The following is a 27,075-nucleotide window of genomic DNA, read 5'->3' as shown; positions in this document are numbered from 1 at the left end:
AGCCTCCAAACCAGGTCGGGGAACAGCGGGAAGGCGCGCTGCACCTTCCCGCTGTTCCCCGAGCTTGTGGGCTGCAGGCTTCTGCCCGCAAGCCTTGCGAGACCGCGAGAACTCCCGCCGGGCTCGCAAGGTTTGCGGATAATTTCCTGAAGCCTGCATTCGCCCCATAGGATGCACACACATTTCCCCTTCATTTTTGGAGGGGGAAAAGTGCGTCCTATAGGGCGAAAAATACGCTACTTTATTATTATTTATTACTTCAATTTGTATCCTGCCATGGTGCTCATGGCTGCTAACAGCGACAAGATAAAAATACAGTAGAGGTGCTAAAGGTTATATAACCAACACAAATACAAAAGAGCAGATAAAAGTCAGAACAATAAAAATCCAAGTATAAAAACAGTGGGCAATTAAACACCTTGAGCATTGCAATAAACAAGTTGCCCTGGCAGGCCAAAGGTTTGTCAAAATGAAAAGGTATTTACTTGGCACTGTAGGGTCAACAGACAAGGCAGAAATTGAACTGTGGGAGGGAACCCCAAAGCTGGAGCGCAGACACTGAAAAGGCCCTCTCTTGTGCCCCTGCCAAATGTACTCTAGAAAATGGCAGGACTGAGAAAAGGGCTTCCCTGCAAGATTTTGGCACTCAAGCAGGCTCCTACAGGGAAAAGTGTTCCTTCAAGTAACCTGTTTCCAAGCCAGCTAGTGCTTGCATAATGAATACTGTAATGCTTACCTTTCTAATGTAGAGTGGTACCTTGGTTGTCGAACAAATCGGCTCCAGAACGTCGCAAACTGAGTGTTCCGGTTTGGAAACGTTCTTTGTAAGCTGAACATCTGACACGGCTTCCAGAGTTTCCAGTTGAGTGCAGGAAGCTCCTGCAGCCAATTGGAAGCTACGCCTTGGTTTTCGAACCATTCTGGGACTCCCGGAACAGATTAGATTCAAGAACCAAGGTACTGCTGTATTTAGATTCTCCTTGTCATGTGGCTTTCTGACCCCAGCATGAATGTGCTGTATATTCCCTCTTCCCCTCCATTTAACAGAGTTGAACTTGCAGCAGCAGCGAATGGAATCTTTTTAAAAAAAATGTGCTTTGTTGAGTTTTGTACAATCTAAATGGTACACGAAAGAGTAGCAATAAAATGAAAGAAATATGGGTATTTTGTGATTTGTTTGATAAGATGAGACATACATGTGGAAAACAGGAAAAAAAGAATGAATCACAAATGGGATCTTGATCTCTGGTGTCTTTTAAATTTTTATCAGCTTTTCTACATAATACTGTGTGAGGGATTAATTGAGAAATAAGTTAACGTCTCCTCAGGTTGTGTATGAAAAGAAAAGGGGCAACAATAATGTTTGGAGATGTATACACTTGTTCCCACTGTACACAGAATAAATACTTTCCTTTCTGTTCTTTCTTACGTGCAGTTCTATATGGACCGTGCAAATGCAGAGGAATTCTACTCAATTTACAAAGGTGTTGTCGCTGAATATGCTGTAAGTAAGCGCTATAAAGTCTCTCTTTATTTTAGGGCCCATTTTGGATACAATCTTAATGGACCGTCCTGAAGGCTTATTGTCAAGGGCATGGCACAAGCTTTGAGGGACTATAAAGTCACTTTTCAGTGCTGCTCTTCACCTCAGCCACAAAGATTTCAACCTAGTAATGTTTTTGAATTGGCATGACAGACTGCGCAAGTGATGATTTTAGTTTGGCTCAACATAAAACTTGTCTTTTTCAAATATTTTAATGGATAGTGAAACACGGCAAGAGTTGTATTTGATATTGCTGCAGTGGCTGAGTTGAGTAGGTTTCTTCCAGCAAAAATTCTTGATACTAAGAGGCTTGGTTGCAACATACCCAAATGGATAGTGTCTGTATTTTTTAAGATCACTTAACCTCACACTGAGAAATGATATATGCATTGCGACTTCCTTTGTCCCTGCCAGCAGCAGCTGATGATGTGGAAAGGAGGCTTGGAAAACCACAGCATGATGTTCATTCATTCATTCATTCTTTCATTTATTTATATACTGCATTTCCACAAAGTTGTATCCAAGCCGGTTCACTACATGTCAGATGAACATATCAATACAACAATTTAAAATTAAAGTATTAGCAATTCCAAATAAACCTTAGTGTCAGTAAGTAAATCCATGATAAGTATCAGTCAAGCCATACAACTAAAGCAACAAAATAACACAATAGAAATAAAGCTGATTTGTCCAACAGCTTAAAATTGAACACAAGAGAGAATGAAGCTTAATCAAAGAAATAAAATATACAGTATATTCCAAAGAGGTGATGTTATGGTATGGAGTAAGTTCTCTTATGGATCAGTAATTGGTTAAAGAACAGGATGCAAAGAGAAGGAATAAATGGACACTTCAAGCAATGGAAGGATGCAAAAGATGGAGTCCTTCATGGATCTGTATTAGGATCTGTGCTTTTTCACTTTTTCATTGATTGAACACAGAGGTGGCAACAGTGGTGGTCTGATGAGAGTCACTATGTCAGTGAAGTTGAAGAATGCAGACTAGCCCCAGAATATATAAAAATCATGAGAGAACTGACACATTTCATTAGGAACATTTCTAGATGTTAGAATGGATAGAACTGCTTTTGAAAACAACATGCAGAGAGTGGTCTGGGCTGGCTTAGATTTTCTTAAAACAAGAAATGATGCAAATTGATATACAGTGCAGATTAAAAGGTATAAAAACCATTTAACAATCTGTTCCTTTTTCTTGTTGCAGGAGATGGTTGTGGAACTTTGCTCAGGGCCTTGTGTTGCTCTAGAGATTAGGCAAGTAGATCCTGAAAAAGTATTCCGAGACTTCTGCGGGCCTTCTGATCCCGTAAGTAACTTACTTGAGAAGTTTGTATCGGGGCCAAAGCAAAAGTGATGCATGGGGTTTGAGATTGTCTCCATCAAAGTTTTTGGTTTTTACTTTAAAGGAGCCTGGAGGCAGTTGGCTTTGTTTTTTTATTGGAATTTAGAAAATCTCCCAGGAAATCTAAAATTCCTTCCAAAGCTGCTATTAGTCCTACAGGGGAAAATATACCTGCATGATGCAGATGCCTAACACCCCGTCAGATGTTGCTGTGGTTGCTCGAGAGTAACCAGGCAGACTCTGACCTGTCTTTTACAGGCTTTATTTTGGTGCAAACTATTTACAGTGCAGAACATCATAAGTTCATGTCTGGCTCAATCGCTAGCAGAATCCGGGTGTGGTCTGTTCTTGTACCTCCCCCAACATAAAGTTTTGTCACCCCCAGCCTTTTCCGCCCCTCCCTGGGCCTCAAGCTACTGCGCATGATGGGTGAAGGCAGGGGTGTGCTTCCCTCCTCTCCGGCTTGCTGAGGTGCGGTGTTAAGGCTCTTTCTAGCATCCTCTGGCTCTTGCACCTCTTCTCCACTGGAGGTGGGGGTTTCCTCCTCGCAGGAAGAAGAACTGCTTCGCAAGATTTTTGGAGGCTCCCTGTAACACAATTCCCCCTCTATCTCTCGCCTCTGCGCCGATGGCAGTTCCCTGACACACCCCATACCCCACCTTGGGAAAAGTGGGTATCATAGTAGATGCAGTGGAAAATAGATGGGGCAATGGGGGAGGGAAGCGTTAAACACTCTCTACCTTAGTGCGGCTTTTCCAGTCAAAACAGAACCCCCCCTCCCTATAGCTTCTTCAAAGTTCAAAAATTGGGTAGATTCAAGTGTAGATCTCTTGTGTTGCGTCTGATTTGCTACTCTGTTTTTAAAGGAATGGACAAATCTGTTAATTTCACTTTATTTGAGTTTCTCATTTCTCTAGTCTCCAGTTTGCCACATTACTTTTTTAAAAAAATGTCCTCATGGAAATTCATCAGCATTTATCCTACTTATACACATTACCTCAAGCAGTTTCCCCTAATAAAATACATTTTTAATTTAATTTTAATGAATATATTTATATATAGTTGTTCACATATTTTGGTTTTTTAAAGATGTGCTTTGGTTTCCAAATTGATCTGAAAGGTATGAATTAGGTAGGTTCTATTAAAATGCAAACCAGATTTCTCCCCCACCCCTTCTGCATGGCAGTATAGTAACAGATAACAACTTTAGAAGCCCACATTTGAAAAAATGTTGTATTCAGCTAATATAATGATCACTTAGAGTCATGGTTTACAAGCAGAAAGGACAGCTACACCTTAACATGTGTCATTTTTGTTGCTGTCATGATTATTTATGCAGCTATGACCATTGCTAAGCCTTCTTTGCGTTAGATATGAAAGTACATCACTGGAGTACTATTTAAGCTACTCTAATCTATGCCAATTCAGTGCTTGTTACTCAGAAAGCAGTGTGAACAACCATACTTTAGGATATTTGCCTCTTGCTACTAAGCCATGTTGGCAACACTGCAGCTCATACTGAGCTACTGTTCTACTGGGCTAGTGTTGTTGTCAAAAAGGGGTGAAAGTGATGCAGACATGTAATAAACCTAACTATCTGTAAAATGGCACAGATGGAAGGGGTCAGGCTATAGATCTATGGCAGAGCATCTGCCTTGCATGCAGAAGGTCCCAGGTTGAATCCCCAGCATCTCTAGGTAGGGCTGGCAGACATTCCTGCCAAAACCCAGAAGATGTGCTACCAGTTAGTGTAGACAGTGTTGAGTAAGATGGACCAGTTGTCTGACTCGCTATAAAGCAGCTTCCTCTGTTTCCTATGACACTGGTAGCCGCTGCCAGATTAAATATTTTAAATATTTAATCTGGCTATTAAATATTTTAAATGCTAGCAAAAATCAGACTCTACAAGTTAACTGCTTAAACCGTCATGATTCTAGTAGTGCATTCCTATGCACATTGATTTCGAAGGGAGTCCCTTGTGTTTAAAAGAGGTTACTCCCATGTAAGGCTGCGCTTCCTACTTACGCGGAAGGAAGCCCCATTGAATTCAATGGGAGTAACTTCTGTGAATGTATGTCTAGGAGGAAGGATCTAGATACATTCAGATTGGCGCAAGCATATTGTCGTCTTCTGATGACTCTCTTGCGGAATTCCACACCCGAGAAACAATGAATTACTTACTGTGACGGTAAAACAACTTAGCATATTTGAAGGCAGATGAGTTTATGATTACAAATAATTAGGCTGCTCTTCACATTGCACTAAGCAATGCAAACAGAAGGGAAAATGGATTCTCCGTCAATGACAGACCGTTATCGACTGGAGTTAGAAAACAGATCAATAAGAAGCTGCAATTAGTATGTCATGCTGTCTGTAGCTGTCTCTAGCGGAAAGGACATGGTTGGATTTTTTCAAATGTTATTTAGGGTCAAATATAATCAGTGTTCCTTTTCCTTATTAAAGAAAATAAATTCTATATTGCATACACTAGTTATTGTCAGTCTGCTAGAAACTTTGCATTTTAAGGTGTTTGCTTCTGAAGTGGGTAAAAGGGCTTGTGAGGATGTGCAGGCCTAGCTCTGTCCCTCCAGGACACCATGCCCCCAGTGTGTGATTGGCAGTCTTCTAAAGGGGACCATTTCTATGTGTGTAAGGTTGGGTTCCCAATCCCCATGTTAGAAACGTTCCACACCATACCATATTTTTAAAAGTTTCTACTCGGCTTTAATCCAAACATCATTTGTATGTGTGAGTTGAAAACAATAGCTTCAAAATGCTGTGAACTTTTGAAACATTCCTGAAAAGCGTTCAATATTTGGTTTTTAACTCCATCCTGAACTTTAATGACTCTATGAAGCAGTTCTCCCATATTTTTTTTTTTTGGGGGGGGTCACGTCCCTGCTTGCTAACTACAACTTCATATTCCTGTGTAAAACTACAGCCTCTCCATGAAAAAAATGCAACACACCCATCAGAAATAATTTTTTTGAAGAATGGCTGTGTCTGATGTGGTAGTCTGAAGTTATCAGCCGGATAATTTGATCATACCAACCCTCTCTGCAGAAATCTGGGAATGCTTAAGATATATCAGGATATATCAATAGAGGCTAGGTCTGTCAATGGAGAATCAGGTGAACACCGGCATTCCTTTATTAGCCAAATTTTTTTTTCTGAATTTATGTTGCTAGAGCTATATTGTGTGCATATGCAATATATTCTGTGCTAGAGGAAACATTCCTGTTTTGAAAAAACAGCCGCTGCCACCATTTGCAATAGCTGACAGCCAGAGCAGCTGCAGTGTGAGCTTTTGACTCTGTGGTTCCTTTCTCATTGTCTTATAAACCATTCATTAAACAAAGCCTTTTTAAAAGCAAAAACCAACAACCCTGAATGTGAAATGTGGGCGACTAAATGACTGTTCGGTGGATTAATAATTTAGGGTTTGCTCACTGGTCTGTTCAGCTTGCTTCTCCTTTCTACTGCAAGACAACCTGACCAGAATTTTGATCAGTTTATTTCTTTGCAGTATCACAAACATCCCTGACTAACCAAATTTGAAATTATTATTTTTTTAAAAAAAGAAAGATGCAAACAATAATAAATATAACTGTTTTGTGTCGCTTCCTTTCAGATGTGCAGGGATAATTCCCAGTGAACCAGCATGGCACTGAGAAGGGTGTTGACAACAATTCTGGGCTATTTTAAAATCCCAGCTCTGGGTTAGGAGGGCACAGCTTCTCTTGCTACTGCACTCAGGGCCATTTCTCACCTGATGCAGAGCAAGCTAAAGTATACAACCCACAGGGAGCTGTAGCCAATCACAAAGCCTAAAATTTAATGTGTAGTGCTGCAGAGCCACATTTTGAATATTCATTTCTATGCTTCTTTGCTTTGCTGTGTACATACCACACAGTTAAAGCATATCTATCCTCCGCTAAAGAATCCTGGGAAATGTAGTTTGTTAAGGGTGCTGTTGCTCAGTGAGGTGTAAACTATAATTCCCATTATTCTTTTTGTGTGTGTGTGTGTATGCTTTAAATATATGGTATGTATGCAGCCTTAGTCTAGTCCATGGGGAGGCAAACTAAGGCCCAGGGCCGGATTCAGCCCAATCGCCTTCTAAATCCAGCCCGAGGACAGTCGGGGAATCAGCATGTTTTTACATGAGTAGAATGTGTCCTTTTATTTAAAATGCATCTCTGGGTTATTTGTGGGGCATAGGAATTCGTTCATTCACCCTTCCCCAAAATATAGTCCGGCCCCCCACAAGGTCTGAGGGACAGTGGACTGGCCCCCTGCTGACCCCTGGTCTAGTCACCTCAAAAGTTATGAACTCCATCTTGGAATGTGATTTTATTTTAGACTGTGATGACTGGCAGGAGTGTAGAGCTTTATCCACTACTCCAAAAGCCCCCAGAATTTCAAAACTATGCAAGATTGTTTAGATAAAAGCTTCTCCTTGCATACAGAACAATTTTATACAGGTGCTGAACTTATTAAAGCCTTAAGTGGCTTTGGGATCCAAATGCCTGAAGGAGTGTTTCCTCCCACACCAGCCTGTGCATCAAGTTCTTTAATTAAGGCCCTTCTCCAAATACCATTATTTATGTATTTATAGCCTCTGCTTAATCATTGTGTATGTTTGTTAATCTTATTGCTGGAATCCATTAGATGAAGGGTAGTCGAGAATTGCTTAAAATAAAATGTTTTACTCAAAAGTCAATCCACCTAAGTTGGGTGGGACTTAGTAAGTGAGTTTAGGATTGCAACCCTAGCCAGGCATTACAGTAGTTTGTTTTGTGAAGGTGCATACAGTTGATGAGTGGATCTACACCAGTGGTGGTCCAATACATTTTGCTACTGGAGGCAAAGGACAAGATGGTATCCCCACCTTCCATTCCTGCTGAACTAGGAGCTGAATCTTAACTTCAGCAGTGATGATATCATCTTGTGAACCTGGGGCAGCAGGCTAGTTTAGGGGGTCCCAGGGCATGCCATGTGGCATGTAGAGTTCTTTCCTCCCACAGAGAGGAAAGAATGAGGGGCTCTGGGCAGCAGCAGTGCTGCTGCCGACTGCCAACATCTGCTGCATGAGACCATTGCCTTACTCTGCCCAATGATAGGGCCAGCCTTTACCCTCGTGGATTCAGTAGATACTTGCAAAATTCAAAATGCAGCAAGCTGTTGTAGACTGGCTAATTTGATAAGACCTGTGATTAATGAGGCAGGTGCCTGTTGTTGGTTGTCATTCGCCTGATGCTTATGAGGTATGCGTGTTGCTTTGCTTGTTCCTGCTAATATAAAGTGGCAGGCATCTCTTCCCCCTTACAAATGGATAAATAGCATGTAGGTAAATCATTAACTGACATTAGAATGGAATTAGCCATTCAAGCCTTTAACAAAAATCTCAAATAATGCTTTATTTATTGATTTATAAAGACTTCCAATATTTGGCAGCCTCTAGTAAATTTTGTCAGTGCAGCTAAGAAATAAAAGAGCTAAAACAAGGGCATACAATATTTATTCATTATTAACATTTATTTATTAAATGTATTTTTAAACCCACTTTTCATCTGTATGGGGATAGTCAATGTGGTGCTCTCCAGGTGTTGTTGGACTTCAACGTCCATCATGCCTGACCACTGGCCATGTTTGCTGAGACTGATGGGAGTTGTATTAATGCATCCTACCTAGCAATGGAATATTTATTTTTATTTTTTTATTTATTAAATTTATGTACTGGTCTTCATCTGAAGATCTTGGGGCAGGTTCTGAGCATAAAAATACAAAATAAAAACACGAAATACATAATAAAAACAAGAGCAAAAACAAAGCAAACCCATACACCCCCCCCAACAAATTTAAGAGAACGTAGAAAATTAATTAGCCAAAGGGCTGGTTGAAGGAAAAGGTTTTGCCTAACACCTAAAGATGAAGGCACCAGGTGAGCCTCCCTGGGAAGAGCACCCCACAAAATGGGGAGCAACTGCAGAAGAGTCCCTTTCTCATGTTGCCCCCCTCCGGAGCTCTCATGCAGGAGGCACATGAAGAAGGGCCTCAGATGTTGAGGAATACAGAGAAGAGCTACTTGTGAAGATCTTTAAGCTTGGAGATGATGATCTAGGGAGAGGCAATCCTTCAGGTACTGGGGCTTGATGAAGCCATTTAGGACTTTAATAGGCAAACATCCCTTCATCAATTTCTCACAGAAGCAAATAAGCAGTCAATGACACTCTTTCAAAATCGGTGTAACATGATTACATCTGACTCTACTGGTCAATATTCTGGCAGTCCAGCAGCTGTGCATACTACGTATTACAGATAATCTGGTTGAGAGATAACCAGAGAATAGATTGCTCTGGAAAAGCTATCCTTGCTAAGAAAGGGGTGCAGCTGGTGAACCAGTCAAAAGTGGGGAAATGAACTTCATGCCGCTAGGTCCACATAAGCCAGGCATGGCCAAACTTGGCCCTCCAGATGTTTTTGAACTACAACTCCCATCATCCCTAGCTAACAGGACCAGTGGTCAGGGATGATGGGAATTGTAGGCCCAAAACATCTGGAGGGCCAAGTTTGGCAATGCCTGACATAAGCCTCCAGTGGCAATGCTGGATCTAGAAAGACTCCCCACCACATGCCTTCTCCTTCATGTGTAGTGCAGCCTCACATAGAACAGGCTATATTATATCCTTTTTTCTCAAACTTGAGAACCACTTACCCATAATGTGCTGCATGTTGTCAGGATTCATCTTCAGGGTTTTGTTTTGGCCTTCATCTAGCTTAATACTGCCCCCAAGGACTGATGCAGCACCTGCACAGCGTCACCTGACTCTGATGACAACGAGAAATAGAGCTGAGTGTCATCAGCATGCTGTGAAGCCAAGCAGAATTTCCCCAGTGCAACTGCCTGAAACCAGACCTGTAGGCAGAAGCAGAATCACTGTAACACCATGCCCCCAATTCCCAAATTATAGCACTGACCCAGTAAGATACCGTGGTCAATTATGTCAAAAGCTGCCGAGAGAGCAAGAAAAATCAATAGAGTTGCATTTCCCTTGTCTCTCCCCTGATAGAAGTCAGCAATCAGAACAAGCAGGGCAGTTTGTTGAATCCAAATTGAAATAGGCCCAGATAATAAATTATCTCCAAGTGTGCTATGAGTTTCAGCACCACCTGTGTCCTGACTGCCTTGCCCAGTAATGGGATATTGGCAACTGAGCAGTAGATATCATCTCTTGCAGGAGTAGTGTGTCCTCCCGCCGCCTGCCCTGAAACCTTTGCCATTGGCAAAGAAGTGGCACTAGTATCAGTGCTGATTTCAGGTGAGATCTCTCATGTTCTGCAAGATCTTGCATGATTTCAGGTGAGATCTCAACAGAAATTGGTGCCAATGCTGGTGACACTGCTCTGCTGGCAGTAGGGCAGGCGGGGCACCTGTAGGGGATTCCAGTGCCAGAGGCAGCTGCCACATCCTGCCTTAAGGCTGCATTAGCCCTGGTACCCTGAGTCCAAAGAATTTGAGGTTTTATCTTCTGTTACCATCTCATAGAATCATAGAATCATAGAGTTGGAAGAGACCACAAGGGCCATCGAGTCCAACCCGCTGCCAAGCAGGAAACACCATCAGAGCACTCCTGACATATGGTTGTCAAGCCTCTGCTTAAAGACCTCCAAAGAAGGAGACTCCACCACACTCCTTGGCAGCAAATTCCACTGTCAAACAGCTCTTACTGTCAGGAAGTTCTTCCTAATGTTTAGGTGGAATCTTCTTTCTTGTAGTTTGGCTCCATTGCTCCGTGTCCGCTTCTCTGGAGCAGCAGAAAACAACCTTTCTCCCTCCTCTATGTGACATCCTTTTATATATTTGAACATGGCTATCATATCACCCCTTAACCTCCTCTTCTCCAGGCTAAACATGCCCAGCTCCCTTAACCGTTCCTCATAAGGCATCGTTTCCAGGCCTTTGACCATTTTGGTCGCCCTCTTCTGGACACGTTCCAGTTTGTCAGTGTCCTTCTTGAATTGTGGTGCCCAGAACTGGACACAGTACTCCAGGTGAGGTCTGACCAGAGCAGAATACAGTGGCACTATTACTTCCCTTGATCTTGATGCTATACTCCTATTGATGAGGCCCAGAATTGCATTGGCTTTTTTAGCTGCCGCGTCACACTGTTGGCTCATGTCAAGTTTGTGGTCAACCAAGACTCCTAGATCCTTTTCACACATCTGCCTGGCTTTAGATGGAAGTGGGTCAAGAGGTTGATCTTAAATGTCTGGGTAGCTTCATGCAAGAGAAGGTGACCCTTTTAGGTGTATTTGTGAAGTACAGTGGTATCTCAGGTTAAGTACTTAATTCTTTTCGGAGGTCCGTTCTTAACCTGAAACTGTTCTTAACCTGAAGACCACTTTAGCTAATGGGGCCTCCCTCTGCCGCTGTGCCGTCAGAGCACGATTTCTGTTCTCATCCTGAAGCAAAGTTCTTAACCCGAGGTACTATTTCTGGGTTTGTGGAGTCTGTAACCTGAAGCGTATGTAACCTGAAGCATATGTAACCCGAGGTACCACTGTATGCAATGCAAACATTGCGGGCTTCATTGTGTATCACTACGTAACAGTTTGGAAGGGCTCTATCTTCCCTGTGGCTTCTTTCCATACCACTTTGCTTGAAAGCCCAGAATCACATGGGAAGGACTAACTGCACGAGTCATCGCTGCCAATTGAGGGTGGGGGTGATCACGAGGGATTTGGTCAACCCACACGAGCAAAGGGTCTTTGTTGTCATCCTCACCCTTCCATGCCCCCCACCCAGCTTGCCAAATGCTGGAAATCCAAAGCCAGCAGTGTGAAACAAACGAGATACTTTTCATATACCGATTCCTCCTTGTTCTTTGCAGGAACTGGCTTGGCCAGTTTGAATGCTGACACGTTGTCACTCAAATAGCCATTTTTGTAAAATACCATGTTAAGTATGTAAGGACTGTAAATGCTGCATGTCAACAATAACTTGCGCTGGAAGCCTGCTGTTAAAGAATTGGTTGATTTATTCAACCCAGTATATGAGAATCTGCTTCCTCTCTCTCAATAGTCTGTGTTCTGCCCTTTTCTGCGAAACCTGTTTTTATTTGCTTGCCTGTTTGGCACTCTATCACAGCAGGAGGAGTTCTGGGCTGGTGATATCAAGTATCCTGCAGGGCTTCCCCAGTGTTGTCATTGCTCCAACAAACCACCCCTGTCTTGCTAAGCGGCAGCACCACTAGTGCAGGGAGCTGGCCTTCTGAACCATCTCATAATCTCTCTGAAATGTTTGCTGAGGAGGAGGTAAATCTGAGCACATTAGCCACCATTTTTATTGGTTCTGCTCCCCTGCCAGTGGCCAGATGCACTGAAATTTAGAAGGCGAAGCTTTCCCTGTCACTTACTTTCATGCCAAGAATATTTTCATTTGCTAACTTACTACAGGTTGTCAGGCTGCAGTTAAGGACAGTGTTGATCTAGTAAAATTGGTCCCATTCAGCTTGCTGGAATGTTGTAAATGTTGACTGGTCCTAATAAAGGCAATGTTTTACTGTCCCTGGAGTTTGTTTTTCTAATTAAAATGTTATATTGAATTATGAATATATACACAATATATTTCATTCAAATTCAAATATGTTTTATTGGCGTGTGTACACGCATTAATGTACTAAATGTCCGTCTCATCTTTGTCCTACTTGTTCTCAAATCATCCCTGAAATGTAGGTCAGATAGCTACAAGAGAATTTACAGACAGCGAAGAACAAACAGTTCTTAACATTTCTAAGGGATTTACTGTGAACAAGGGTTCTTCCCGCTGGACTTTTCATTTGGTGTCTCATGCTGATAGACTTTCTCTGCTGCAGCTTTGCCAACCTGGTGTCTTCCAGAAGTTTTAGACTAGAATTGGGAGTAGTCACAGTAGTTTCTCTTGCAGCGTTAAAAAATGAAGCCTCACCCACAAATAGAGAGGAATTTGACAGGTACTCACCCCATGAGCAGGGACCCTGTAATATTTCTATGTACCTTCTCTATATGTATGATTGTATTTTGATTTTGAAACAATACAACCTCTACAAAATGCACCCCAAAGTTAATTGCACCATGTAGTCTTTTGCATTGCCTGATCATAAAGCTGGTCTGGAATCTTATACTTGTTACTGAATGGGAAATTATATTCTGAAAAGGATGGGTTGCTGCCATTTAAATCAGTTGCCTTTAATGAAGAGACAGACCTTGGCTCATTTGTCACCTCAGTCTTGAGTTGCTCTCCATCAGGAAAAATTACAGTTCAATTACTGGTTTCTGCCTTTCTTTTTTAGTGGAGCTTCCACTTCTCCAATAAATTTGTACAGACTTGCAGCTGCACTTTTGTCAGCTGATGCCAGAAGCAAGCAGTTTAATTTATAACTTGAACCCTCCTTTACATGCTGCTTAGAAACTTGCACATATTAACAGGTGCTTTATTGATGGCAAGGTGGAAAACCTCTGCACTGCAGCAGTCTGTTTTGTTAGCAAAACTGCTCTATAGACTTTTTTAAAAAAAAACTTTTATTATCCAGAGCAGCATCTTCCCCACATGCTTGAGCCTGCATGAGATGTATGGATAATGTTGATATGTAGATGTCCCAGTTTTCACATGGCTTACTAATTGGAGCTTACTTTTGAATTTCAGTATTCAGACTGGCAAGCTAGTAGGAGGGTTTATAGTTCTGCAGTGTGTATGACATGACAACGGACACATAGGACTGAGTGAAATTGAGGAGTACTTCTTGCAATCATTTTTGGCAGACCAAAAGGTTCCAACAATTTTTCAATGGTTGTTACAACGAGGAAACTTTTTCCGCACCCTGAATTGGCTCCATTTGTTCTTTCACAATGCTGTCACATAGCCAAATCGGATTCGCTAAAAAGCATTGTTACATTATCCATTTCAGAATATGATCTCCAACTGGTGAATGTCCACACAATTTGGATCTCACAAAAGCTGTCTATTCTATCCCAAAATTGAAAAATAAAATGAAATGTGCTACACATAAAGAGTTATAGGTCTCAACAGTAAGATCTGAAGCAAACCTTTGACAACATTGTGGATATCTTTTATGACAGAGAAAATAGAGATCAGAAGTTAAAGAATTAGGAATCAGTTTTAACTTTATATATTTAACATGAGATGAAAATCCTCCTCTCTTGCATAATGTTGAACTAGCTTGAAGTAAAACGTATCATTTTAGCCCATCTAAAATTATAGCAATGTTCTATGGCAGAAGCATTGTACTTATTGCTATGTAGTATTCTTGTTTGCTACATAATGCTAATTGTTAGAACATGCACCTGTGATGAATTTCAGAATATTAGTTTTTGATAAGAAATACGACACAAACAACCAGCGTTCTATGGCACCTTAAAGACAACCAGTTTGATGTACTACAATAAACGTGTTAGATTTGAAGGTGCCCGGGGATTCAATGTTGGTCTTGTACAGTGGTCTAATTTAAGTATCCCTTTGGTATGTGGCACAGTGTTGGCTTGCCTCCCATTGCATGTAAAAACTTGAGGAAATCAGAAAAATATTCAAGCTGTAAATGCGGGTGGAATCTCAACTAGAAAAAAAATCCAGGTTCCTGCTGCTCTAGGTGCCTAAAAGGTTACACTTATGAATTCTAGACTGTTGCTCACCATCTTGGGAAGCATTCTTACCTAAAAAGAAATTGAAGTTCATTTAGGTACTGGGCTAGTAAAAAAAAAAAATTTTCTATCGAGCAGATTGGTGGAAGTATCCCTTGTTTGCCAGCCTGTTTGGTTTCCATATGTTCATCATAGACAACATGGTGATTCTTTCCCCGTGGTCAACATATAGAAACCAAGTAGAATGGCAGAGGGCAATAGCCAACAGAAGTACCGTATTTTTTGCTCTATAAGACTCACTTTTCCCCTCCTAAAAAGTAAGGGGAAATGTGTGTGCGTCTTATGGAGCGAATTCAGGCTGCGCAGCTATCACAGAAGCCAGAACAGCAAGAGGGATTGCTGCTTTCACTGCACAATGATCCCTCTTGCTGTTCTGGCTTCTGAGATTCAGAATATTTTTTTTCTTGTTTTCCTTCTCCAAAAACTAGGTGCGTCTTGTGGTCTGGTGCGTCTTATAGAGTGAAAAATACGGTACTTCAGTTAGTGAAAGGACTTCTGGCTGTGCAATGGAACTTCCCCTCCCTCTCCTCTCTTGGCATGCACTCTGGCTTCCCCAACCCCCAGAAACAGATTTGGGGTGTGGTATAGGGGATGCACAAGGAGAAGAGAGGGACAGGAAATTCTATTTCATAAGTGGAAATCCTTGACCTAGCGGAAACACCAAGTTCAAGACAACCCAGAGAGACCACTCTTATTTGCTTGCCTGCAGCGACCAGGTGAATTCTTAAATGCAAGGCCCAAGTGGTACTTTAATTCTCTCTGGCCTGTTGCTGCAATACTTTTTTCCTCATTATTTTACAGTTCTTTGCATATGTGAAGGGGAAGTCAGGATTGAGCCCTTTTACTTTTGGTAAATACTGTATTGTAGTGCATAAAGAGTTCTTTATTATATAAAATGCTTCTATGAATATATTTCTGTATCTTCACATAACAAGCCACTTTCTTCACCTGTTAATATTTTTGTGTTGCACAGGAAATAGCTCGTTTTCTGCGTCCTGGCACGCTCCGTGCTATCTTTGGTAAAAACAAGATCCGAAACGCTGTTCACTGCACAGATCTTCCAGAGGATGGTCTTTTGGAGGTAAGGCTCAGTGATGCATCTTTATATTATAGGATGTTAAAGGAGTCTGCGAAGCTGTTTTGAGCTTTACAATGAGATGCTAAGCAGAAGTAAAATTACTATTTAAAAAAATTATAAGCCTTTCACGTTTGGTAGGGATATGGGAGAGGGCCTTCTCAGTGGCTGCTCCCAGACTTTAGAACTCCCTTCCTAGAGAAGCTAGAATGGCTCACTACTTGTTGTCCTTCCACCGGCAGGTGAATACTTTCTTGTTCCAATAGGCTTTTAGGAACCGACTGCTTTTAATGAAGGGCTGGTGCTGTGCTGTTTTTATTGTGGTTATTTGTACGGTTTGAATAGATTTTATATACGTGCGTAGTTCTAATTCTGTCAATGTTCAATTGTTTCTTAATGATTTTTTGGTATGTTTTTTGCATGGGTCCCGTCAGGGGAAAATGTGGGGTAGAAAGGAATACATAATAATAATGAATGGTGGCAATAATTTTAATGGAATTTTAGTTGAAGTCGGCATCATGTGCCGTTACTTGTACAGTTTTTACTATATTACTAGACAATAAACAGCTGAAGCAAATGGAGAATTAATTCTGAATACAGTCGGCGAACATTTTGCATGGGATTTCCATTCCCAGCCCCCATGCACCTTGGTGGAATGCATATAAGCATGCCCCGCCCCAGTTACGCCCCCATTCTGCCCTTTTTGTGACTGGGAGTGATTGTGCATCATTTGGATGTGCGTTAATCGGTTGCTGCCTGTAATAGCAGAAGCTGAAAATACTCTCCAGCAAAAGTTTTTAAAGGCTTACATTTTGTAGCCTTCATGGGAATTAGATTGAAGGATGGTCCATAAATCACTATAATAAATGAGTAAACGTTTATATACAAACTGTATTTTTATTACTTTATTAAAGTAAATTACTCTAGGGTGAACTCATTAGGACTGATTTTACATATTTTTGTGTATGTGTGTAGTAAAATCCCCCACTCACCCTTGATGCATGTTTGGCTGTGCATGTAGCAACTGAGTTATTTGAATAGTTCATCTGAAGCACAAACACAATTGATTTCTAAAACTTTTATAATGCTTACTGTAACAAAGATCTCTAAGCAGTTTGATGTGCTACCATAAGCCTTTGCCTTGGATAATGTTAACCTTCATGGCTCTTTTGACTATTCTTTCAGCAGCAGGGGTGATTCTAGATCATACAGTGTCAGGCGGCTGTAAGCAACTCCCGCAGCCGGTTGCCAGGAACGTACAGACAAGGAAAAGTTCTTACCATCTGCTTTTTATTCTATATTTACAGAGAGAGGCTTGGAACACAGCCTCTTGGATAAGGGCATTGTCCCGAGTGAATCTCCACCCCCCTTCTCCCCCACTTCCTCATTTGTCTTCAGCATCACCTCCTCTATGGGTGCCGCTTAGTGCTGTCTGTCTTCAAGCTCTTTGCTCTCCTACTTTTAAGACTCACCAGGTTCTGGGACATGGTGGGTCTGGATTGCTTTCTAGTGATAACCTGTCAGCCATCTGCTGCTCTGGCTCTGCCTTCTCCTCCTCTCCCATTATTTCCCAACTTTCCCCCTCATCTTCCTCTGAGCTGTGACTTCCCTCAAACCCCTGTTGAAATTCTGAACTGTCTTCCTCTTCTCTGGAAGGGTCAGGCTGGGGAGGTGGTCTCCACCATTCCTCTGCCCAGTCCATGACATATGGATGCTATCAATATGCAGTAAATCAATATGGGTCAAAGACAGAGTATTAACAATTACACCTTTGTGGCTTGCAAACCATTGGCCTGCTCTGCTGCAAAGAGCATATTCTGTGCCAGAATGTGACTTCTTTTCAGTGTAATTGTAATATATCAGCATTTATCTGAAGTTTGGATGTTGCGTTTGCCTTTTAGAACAAGTTGGTGAGGAAAGGGCAACAGTCATACAGAATAACACATGTTTTTGTTTGTTATTATGATATGCATTTTGTGTTTTTATATTTTTAACTGCCCTGTGATTGTTGGATGAAGGGTGATAAAGAAATTGAATGATTTAATTAATGCAATGTGGGGGTGATAGTGATTTGCCACATGCAAATAGCGTGAGCCCTTGCTTTGCATTTCTTTTTAATAACATAGGCACAATACTCTGTTGCCATTCTGTAATTCAGTCACCCATTGATGCAGCTTTAATGCCAACAAAGCACTTTATGTACTGGTTACTTCTCGCCTGGCAATTGGACCTTATTCAGCAGTTGCAATGGATGTCTTATCAGTGTCACATTAATAATGCAATGGCGCACTGAACGCTGCCTTCCGATTCCCTGGCACTTGCAGTCAGTGATTTGAAACCCCTGCACTCGGATGCACATCTAGTGTTCTTCTTCTGTGGCCTCAGGTTACAAAGTGGTTAGTGGTGGCCAGTTTTATCAAAGCCATTTGATTGTGGCTTTTGGCTTCATCCATAATGTTCTTAGTACAGTGGTACCTTGGTTCTCAAACGCCTTGGTACTCAAACAGCCTGGAACCCAAACACTGCAACCCTGGAAGTAAGTGTTCCGGTTTGCGAACTTTTTTTGGAAGCTGAGCGTGCTCCGTTTTAAGTGTTACGCTTCCGATTTGAGTGCTACACTTCCATTTTGAGTGTTATGCTGAGGTCTGTCTGTTTTTGCTACTTATTTTGTGTTTTGTTTTTACAGCTCTTTTTGTTTTGTTTTTGTGACTGTGTGGAACCCAGTTCACCTACTGATTGATTGATTGCGTGACTGCAGTACATTGTTTATTGCTTTCATTTTATGGATCAATGGTCCCATTAGATAGGAAAATTCATGTTAATTTGTTGTTTTAGGGATTGTTTTTAAAAGCCTGGAACGGATTAATCCATTTTGCATTACTTTCTATGGGAAAGCGCGCCTTGGTTTTGGAACGCTTTGGTTTTAGAAAGGTCTTCCAGAATGGATGAAGTTTGAGAACCAAGGTACTACTGTACTTCTACTCCAGCAAAACTGGGTTGCCTAAGGAATTTGCATAGAAAGCTTCAAATCCCGATCTCCTCTCTGCCCCAGTATGGTATAAGGCTACAATTTTACTTATTTTTAAAAGTCAGACAATATTAATATTGGTTGTTAATGAAATTGATTTAAAAACACACACTACAGACCATTAACTGTAGAGGAGTTGATGGCACCAGTATATATAAAAGCCAGGTATATAAACAAATTTTAGTGGTAATTTTTGGAAGCTTAGAACATATTTTTATATTAGCAATTTCTATACTCTTTGATGAGGAGGGAGTAAACCTTAATTATACCACTGGAACTAACATCTCTATAGTTTTTATCTCTGACAGCCTGATCACAAGCAGGTATAATTAGAAACAAGCCCTACTTTCAGTTGGGCTTGCTTCTCAGTACAGTGGTGCCTCGCAAGACGAAATTAATTCGTTCCGCAAGTTTTGCCGTCTAGCGAATTTTTCGTCTTGCGAAGCACGGTTTTAACGGTTTAACAAAGTCGCGAGACGTTTTCGTCTTGCGAAGCAAACCCATAGGGAAATTCGTCTTGCGAGGCAAATCGCAAACGGAAAAACCTTTCATCTAGCGAGTTTTTTGTCTTGCGAGGCATTCGTCTTGCGGGGCACCACTGTAAATATGCTTGAGATTGCAGCCTTGTTTTAGCCCTTCATCTGCATATTGTGAACAGATTAAGTATACTTAAAAATATGTTGCAACATAATATGGGCAAACGGAAAATAGTGAAGTTAACTCGTTAAGAGTTGGTGGATCCATGCAATGTTTTCATTCCTCTATTCAAAATGTTGACACTACTTATGAAGTGGGTTGTGAAGAACTGCAAAAAAATAGGTATTTTAGCAGGTGAGGAATTGGTAAGCAAAACATCTTACTGACAAAATTAAGGGCGATAAGAGACTCTGTTCTGAGGCATTCTGTTGCTGCTGGCATGGTGGCCTCCAAAAATATCTTCCACACTCTTGTGAGTATGGGTATTTGCCCAACAATCCCGTTACGTTATGTGGAAAGCACATTTAGACATTATCACAAGCTAGTAGTCTTCCTATTAGACATATCTAAAGTGATAATGAAAGACTTAATGCCCTGTGTGTGAGAGACTGTGGGAAGAAAGCAGGCAAAGATTGAGGTCTGGTTTATGCAACTAAGTGTCCATTTCCAGCTCTAGCCATTCCTGAAGGGGGGGATAACTTTGCCACAGTGATAAATGAACTGGAAACCTCCTGTCTAGCTGTAATCTAGAGGTAGCAGGGCAGCAGTTGAAGAAGGAGCAAAAAGGGTTTTCTTGTGTGTGTGTGTTTCTTTGTGGCTGATTAGCTGTTCTCCCTGTGCAAAGGTCAGAGGGGGCAGGGTTTCTGTTGAGGAAGGTGATTAGCTGTGGGAGGAGCTTATCAGAGCTAGCAGGGCAGCGGCGCGCGCCACTAGGCGCGCACAGTTTGATCCATCTTTTAGATTTAGCGGCGCTAGTCTCAAACGTTTGTTGGGGGAGACCTAGGTTTTTTTGGGGGGGGGGAGTTATTTGTCCTGTCTTCACGCTTTTTATGATGGAGGACCACTGTAGCCACCCCAACGACGTTCTCAAGATGGAGGGGGAGGGAACAGCTGCAGTCGCCTGCGGTTCCTGCGCAATGTTTGCCATCTTGCCAAAGGTTGCAGGCAGCTTTACCTGCAGCAATTGCATGTTGATTGCCCTCTTAAAAGACAAAGTCCAGCAACTGGAGGAACGTGTAGCTATGCTCCAAAGAATTAGAGATCTCGAGCTCTTCTTGGAAGCAACAGAGCACACCGTCTCCACCAAGGAGGAGACAGGGGACTCCCCTAAGAAGGAGGCTAGTTCATCAACACAGGAGCCAGATATATGGAGAAACGTGACTCAAAGAAGTAGGAGGCCCAGGGTTCGTTCTGATTGTTTAGAAATACACAATCGCTTTGAGGTCCTCTCCCCTAGCATGGAAGACGAAGAGCAGACTCCTTTTGAGGATCTCTCCCTCATTTCAGTCGATCAGGTATATGAAGACGAGCAGCAAAGTCAGTCCTCAGGGAATGTGCAGGCGACCTTGGAACGGACAGCTCATGGAAGAACCCCGACCAAACCTAAGAGGAGGCGTATAGTGGTGATAGGGGATTCCCTACTGAGGGGAACAGAAGCAGTGATCTGTGGTCCTGACAAGATGTCTCGGGAAGTGTGCTGTCTCCCCGGGGCTAAGATCCAAGATGTAACTGAACGACTGCAAGGAATCATAAAACCCACTGACAAATACCCCTTCCTCTTGGTTCATGTGGGAACCAATGACACTGCAAGCAATAGCCTCCAGAAGATCAAAAGAGACTACGAGGCTCTGGGCAGGAAATTGAAGCAATTAAATGCACAAATTGTCATCTCATCTGTCCTCCCAGTTGAACGACGTGGCCCAGGGAGAGAGGGAAAAATAGTGGAAGTGAACAGCTGGCTTCGCAAATGGTGTAAACAGGAACGGTTTGGATTCTTAGATCACGGACTGCAGTTTCTTGAAGATGGACTTCTGGCAAGCGATGGGCTGCACCTCACAACGGTTGGGAGAAATGTTTTTGCCAAAAATCTCAGAAACCTCATCAGGAGGGCTTTAAACTGACTAATGTGGGGGAGGGAGACAGTGCTCCTGAAGGTAGGAGTCTATCAATTGATGAAGATGATCATCCAAATGTCATAGACCAAATGGAGCAAACAGCACGCAGACCTAGTGGTGGGAGGAAAAAATCCTTAAATAAGAGACATGGGGGAATGATTAATGGACTTCAATGTCTGTACACTAATGCGCAAAGCATGGGAAATAAACAAGATGAGCTTGAGCTCTTGGTACAGCAAACTAAATATGACATAATAGGCATCACTGAAACCTGGTGGGATAAGTCCCACAATTGGAATGTAATAATGGGGGGATACAATCTATTTCGGAGAAACAGACCAGACAAGAAAGGAGGAGGAGTGGCGTTATATGTCAGGGATGTGTATACCTGTGAAGAGATCCAAGATTTAGAACCTCAAAGCCAAAGTGAGAGCATTTGGGTCAAAATTAAGGGAGAGAAGAATAACAGAGACCTCATTGTGGGAGTTTACTATAGATCCCCAAGCCAAACAGAGGACATAGATGATGCCTTCCTGGAACAGATGGCCAAGCATGCAAAAGGAAGGGAGATAGTAGTAATGGGGGACTTCAATTTCCCGGATATTTGTTGGATGTCAAACTCAGCCAAGAGCATAAGGTCAAACAGATTCCTCACTGGCCTTGCAGACAACTTCATTGTCCAGAAAGTGGGAGAAGCAACAAGAGGAACAGCCATTTTAGATCTGGTCCTAACCAATGTTGATGAGCTGGTTAGTGGGGTAGAAGTGGAAGGATCATTAGGCGCGAGTGATCATGCTCTTCTGAAGTTTACTATACAGCGGAAAGGAGCAGCCAAGCATACTAGGACTCAATTTCTTGACTTTAAGAAAGCCGACTTCATAAAACTTAGGGAAGTGCTGGGTGAGATCCCATGGACAGTAATACTAAAAGGAAAGGGAGTTCATGATGGCTGGGAGTTTGTTAAGAGGGAGATAGTAAAAGCATAACGTCAGGCAATACCAATGAGACGGAAACATGGAAGGTGCCTAAAGAAGCCAGGGTGGCTATCTAAAGAACTTTTAACTGAGTTAAGATTAAAAAAGGATGTGTACAAAAAATGGAAAAGGGGGGAAACCACCAAAGAGGAATTCAAACAAATAGCCAGCACGTGTAGACACAAAGTCAGAAAAGCTAAAGCACAGAATGAACTCAGGCTTGCTAGAGAGGTTAAAAGCAACAAAAAAGGCTTTTATGGGTATGTTCGTAGCAAAAGGAAGAACAAAGAAACAGTGGGGTCACTCAGAGGAGAAGATGGTGAAATGCAAACAGGGGACACAGAAAGGGCTGAACTCCTCAATGCCTTCTTTGCCTCAGTCTTCTCCGATAAAGAAAACAATGCCCGACCTGAAGAATTTGGAGCAAATGATTCAGCAAAGGAAACACAGCCCAGAATAACTAAGGAGATAGTACAAGAATACTTGGCTAGTTTAGATGTATTCAAGTCTCCAGGGCCAGATGAACTGCATCCAAGAGTATTAAAAGAACTGGCAGATGTGATCTCAGAACCACTGGCAGTCATCTTTGAGAATTCCTGGAGAACAGGCGAAGTCCCGGCAGACTGGAGGAGGGCAAATGTTGTCCCTATTTTCAAAAAGGGGGAAAGAGAGGACCCAAATAATTACCGCCCAGTCAGTCTGACATGAATACCAGGGAAGATTCTGGAGCAGATCATTAAGAAAACAGTCTGTGAACACCTAGAAAGGAATGCTGTGATCACCAATAGTCAGCATGGATTTCTGAAAAATAAGTCATGTCAGACTAACCTGATCTCGTTTTTTGACAGAATTACAAGCCTGGTAGATGAAGGGAACTCAGTGGATATAGCCTACCTTGATTTCAGTAAGGCATTTGACAAGGTGCCCCATGATATTCTTGTAAAGAAGCTGGTAAAATGCGGTCTTGACTATGCTACCACTCAGTGGATTTGTAACTGGCTGACTGACCGAACCCAAAGGGTGCTCATCAATGGTTCCTCTTCATCCTGGAGAAGAGTGACTAGTGGGGTGCCACAGGGTTCTGTCTTGGGCCCGGTCTTATTCAACATCTTTATCAACGACTTGAATGATGGACTCAAGGGCATCCTGATCAAATTTGCAGATGACACCAAACTGGGAGGGGTGGCTAACACCCCAGAGGACAGGATCACACTTCAAAACGACCTTGACAGATTAGAAAACTGGGCCAAAACAAACAAGATGAATTTTAACAGGGAGAAATGTAAAGTATTGCACTTGGGCAAAAAAAATGAGAGGCACAAATACAAGATGGGTGACACCTGGCTTGAGAGCAGTACATGTGAAAAGGATCTAGGAGTCTTGGTTGACCACAAACTTGACATGAGCCAACAGTGTGACGCGGCAGCTAAAAAAGCCAATGCAATTTTGGGCCTCATCAATAGGAGTATAGCATCTAGATCAAGGGAAGTAATAGTGCCACTGTATTCTGCTCTGGTCAGACCTCACCTGGAGTACTGTGTCCAGTTCTGGGCACCACAATTCAAGAAGGACACTGACAAACTGGAACGTGTCCAGAGGAGGGCAACCAAAATGGTCAAAGGCCTGGAAACGATGCCTTATGAGGAACGGCTAAGGGAGCTGGGCATGTTTAGCCTGGAGAAGAGGAGGTTAAGGGGTGATATGATAGCCATGTTCAAATATATAAAAGGATGTCACATAGAGGAGGGAGAAAGGTTGTTTTCTGCTGCTCCAGAGAAGCGGACACGGAGCAATGGATCCAAACTACAAGAAAGAAGATTCCACCTAAACATTAGGAAGAACTTCCTGACAGTAAGAGCTGTTCGACAGTGGAATTTGCTGCCAAGGAGTGTGGTGGAGTCTCCTCCTTTGGAGGTCTTTAAGCAGAGGCTTGACAACCATATGTCAGGAGTGCTCTGATGGTGTTTCCTGCTTGGCAGGGGGTTGGACTCGATGGCCCTTGTGGTCTCTTCCAACTCTATGATTCTATGATTCTATGATTCTAATCTAATTGGGGCTATCCTTGAAGACTGTTCAGAGACTGCATCTGGTGCAGAATGCTGCCCTGAACAGCATGCTAACTTGGAAAATTATTGTACCAGTTCTGCATGAACTGTACTGGTTGACATTTTATTATGTTTTTATCTGTGCTTGAAGCTGCCCCGAGTGGCTGGGGAAACCCATCCAGATGGGTGGGGTATATAATAATATTAAAATAAATAAATAAATAAATAAATAAATAAATAAATATTTCTAAACCAATTTGAGATGTTGATGTTGACAACGAAGGCCCTAAACAGCTTGAGCTTAAGTACCTGTGGAATTCTCTGCCTCTGGAGGTGCATCAGATGTTATCAGAACGTCAGTACCAGTGGCACCTATTGACCTAGGCTTTTGGGTCTTCATTATATTTGCTTGAATAGGTTCTTGCCGCACTTTGAGTTGTTGAACCTCTGTTACCTTGCTGCTATTTTGAGTTTATACTACCTTTTTGTCATGTTAATGCATAATCTTATATTATTTGTTGTTGCTGTGCTGTGTGTCGTCCTTTTATTTGTGAACCACTCTGGATTTATTTATTTTTTTCAGTCACAAGTTACTGGATATATGAACACAAATAATAATACTAGACCCATGTATACAACTAAACTGCTCTTAGCTGCCCAGTGTAGTTGGGATAGAGAAGGGTACATATCCAGATAAATAGCTGTTGTGCAGCAGCAATGTTGATTGGGTTAACATTAGATGCTAAAGTACTCTGTCATAAGGTGCCGTAGCAGTAAGAGACTTGCTGTGGTGCAACTCTTCAGAGCAAGCAGGAAAGGAACACTCTCAACTGAATGTTCTCGTCGTGGGCATTAGAGTGACATGACCCAGAAATGTAATTAAAAACCCTTTGATGTTCTTTTCCCACCATAATCTCTCTTCCTGTCCCCACTTCAGTTTGGAAAGACAATAAGGAGGAGCTGTTCTGTGTAAACTATATCACATTTCAATATCCTGAGGGCAGTCTCTGGGCCAAACTTGATACAGCAATAGGAGAGAGCTGGTCATGAATCTCCTGCTGTTTTGAGAAGTTCAGTTGCAGTTGTATGTTGCCTGTATGTTTTGCCCTCTGAATAGCAGCTGTAAGAATCCCTGATGGATCAAACCAGAGGCCCATCCAAGCATCCTCTTCTCCCAGGGACCGACCAAAGGCCCATGGTTAGTCCACAGGCAGTACATGAGCGCAATTGCATTCTCCCCATATAAGGCGCTCTGCCCCGCCCCCAATCCATCCTTTTAGTGATGTCTTAGAGTCACTTCCAAGCACAATCGCCCCTCAGTCAGATGTGTGTAAATGGACAGTTGCCTGTGTTTACTTACATTTCTTTAATGGGATTTGTGCACCACTTAATTGTAAAAACAAACAAACAAACAAACTCTTAAGCAGTTTACATAAAATAAACAGAATAAATTAGCAATTTAAATATGTTAATGTCTATGTATATATGCATATTTTAAAAATCATTACTACAATTTACATTTCACAAAAGGCAAGCCAATTAATTGCCCATCCAAATCAATTATTAAATTAGAACCTCATCCCAAACCACACATTTCAGTTCTTAACTGGCTAATTTCCTTCCAGATGAGCCAGACTTGGTTCCAAAATCAATTTCCCTTCCATTAATTATACCAATTCAGTTCAATTACCTCAATTCCAGCCCCCTCCAATCAAATGAATTTCAACAAGAATAGGGTGGGATCACCATTCACTTCAGGTGGTAGAGGCCAGTTGGGATTCTTACTATGAGGCAGCCTAGGCAATTGTTCATTTGTTCTTTTTAACCTAATTAAGCCAGTAAAAAAAAAAAAAAGCTGCCAATTGAACTGATGTACAACACTGTCAATAGAAACCTCAAATGCCCCTGGGTTGGGAAACAGCGTCCCTTCCTTTTCCATTTGGGGGACAATTGTACAGAAAAAGGTACCATTTCCTTTTCAGTACAGTTGTTTCTGGAAATTAAACAAAATAACACCAATACCTTCTCCAGGGGCATCATTTGACTGACTTAAGTTTAAAAAGAGAGAGCTAAGATCTGTGGCCACCTTGACACATCCTGTTTGTCCAATATTTGATATAATAAACTGGAATGTGATCTCAGGAAACTCTGGAAATGCCAGTGATCCAGCAGGAAATGCACCATTTACTTGGTGGTGAAGGTTGGTGGTGATATTTTATTTATAGATAGAAGGTGCTCCCAGAGAGTAATCAATATAGCAACAGTAAGTTGAGGTATGTTGTAGGACTAGCTCCTGTATACTTTTATTGTAGAAATCTCCTGAGACTGTACTACTTTGGGTTGCTGGTAGGTAAATCCTTTACTATCCACATGACACACAAAAAATGTTGTCTGTTGAAAACTAGCAAGTTGAGGAGAAACATTCTAGCTTCACCTTACTCTTGACAGGAGGGTTTTCTTTGTGCATGGTTTTCTTTTACAAAGAAGAGCACTCAAGCATTGAATCCACCCAACTGCATCCTGAAATGTCACATCCAGGAGACCTGTGGTTCATGTTTTATTTTATATTGGCCTCTTATACTTTCCTACGGGAGAGAAATTTTCATTGTCAGTGACTCTCCCTTTGTTGTTTGACCCTGGACTTTAGGCTTCTTCCGCCTTCTGAAAATACCTTCACTAAGCACAGTGAAGTTAATCAATAACCCTCACATGACTGATTTGAGCCAGGAAAGAAAGGAAGGAATTTAAAGAGCTATTGGC

At 41.9% G+C, this 27,075-nt stretch overlaps 1 protein-coding gene across 3 annotated transcripts in view; it reads left to right on the top strand.

Moving 5' to 3' along the window:
- Positions 1-27,075, top strand: part of NME7 (NME/NM23 family member 7) — a 77,773-nt gene that overhangs the window by 40,962 nt on the left and 9,736 nt on the right. For all 3 annotated transcript variants that reach the window (XM_081199035.1, XM_081199034.1, XM_081199036.1), the window contains 3 exons: positions 1,436-1,504; positions 2,765-2,866; positions 15,576-15,683. In XM_081199035.1, coding sequence (XP_081055161.1) covers positions 1,436-1,504; positions 2,765-2,866; positions 15,576-15,683 — 279 coding nt within the window. The remainder of the gene's footprint in view (positions 1-1,435; positions 1,505-2,764; positions 2,867-15,575; positions 15,684-27,075) is intronic.

This window comes from Podarcis bocagei, assembly GCF_964188305.1.
Source record: "Podarcis bocagei genome assembly, chromosome: 6".
Lineage (NCBI taxonomy): Eukaryota > Metazoa > Chordata > Lepidosauria > Squamata > Lacertidae > Podarcis > Podarcis bocagei.
Note: the sequence above shows the minus strand (reverse complement) of the source record. Positions and strands in the feature narration are given on the sequence as shown.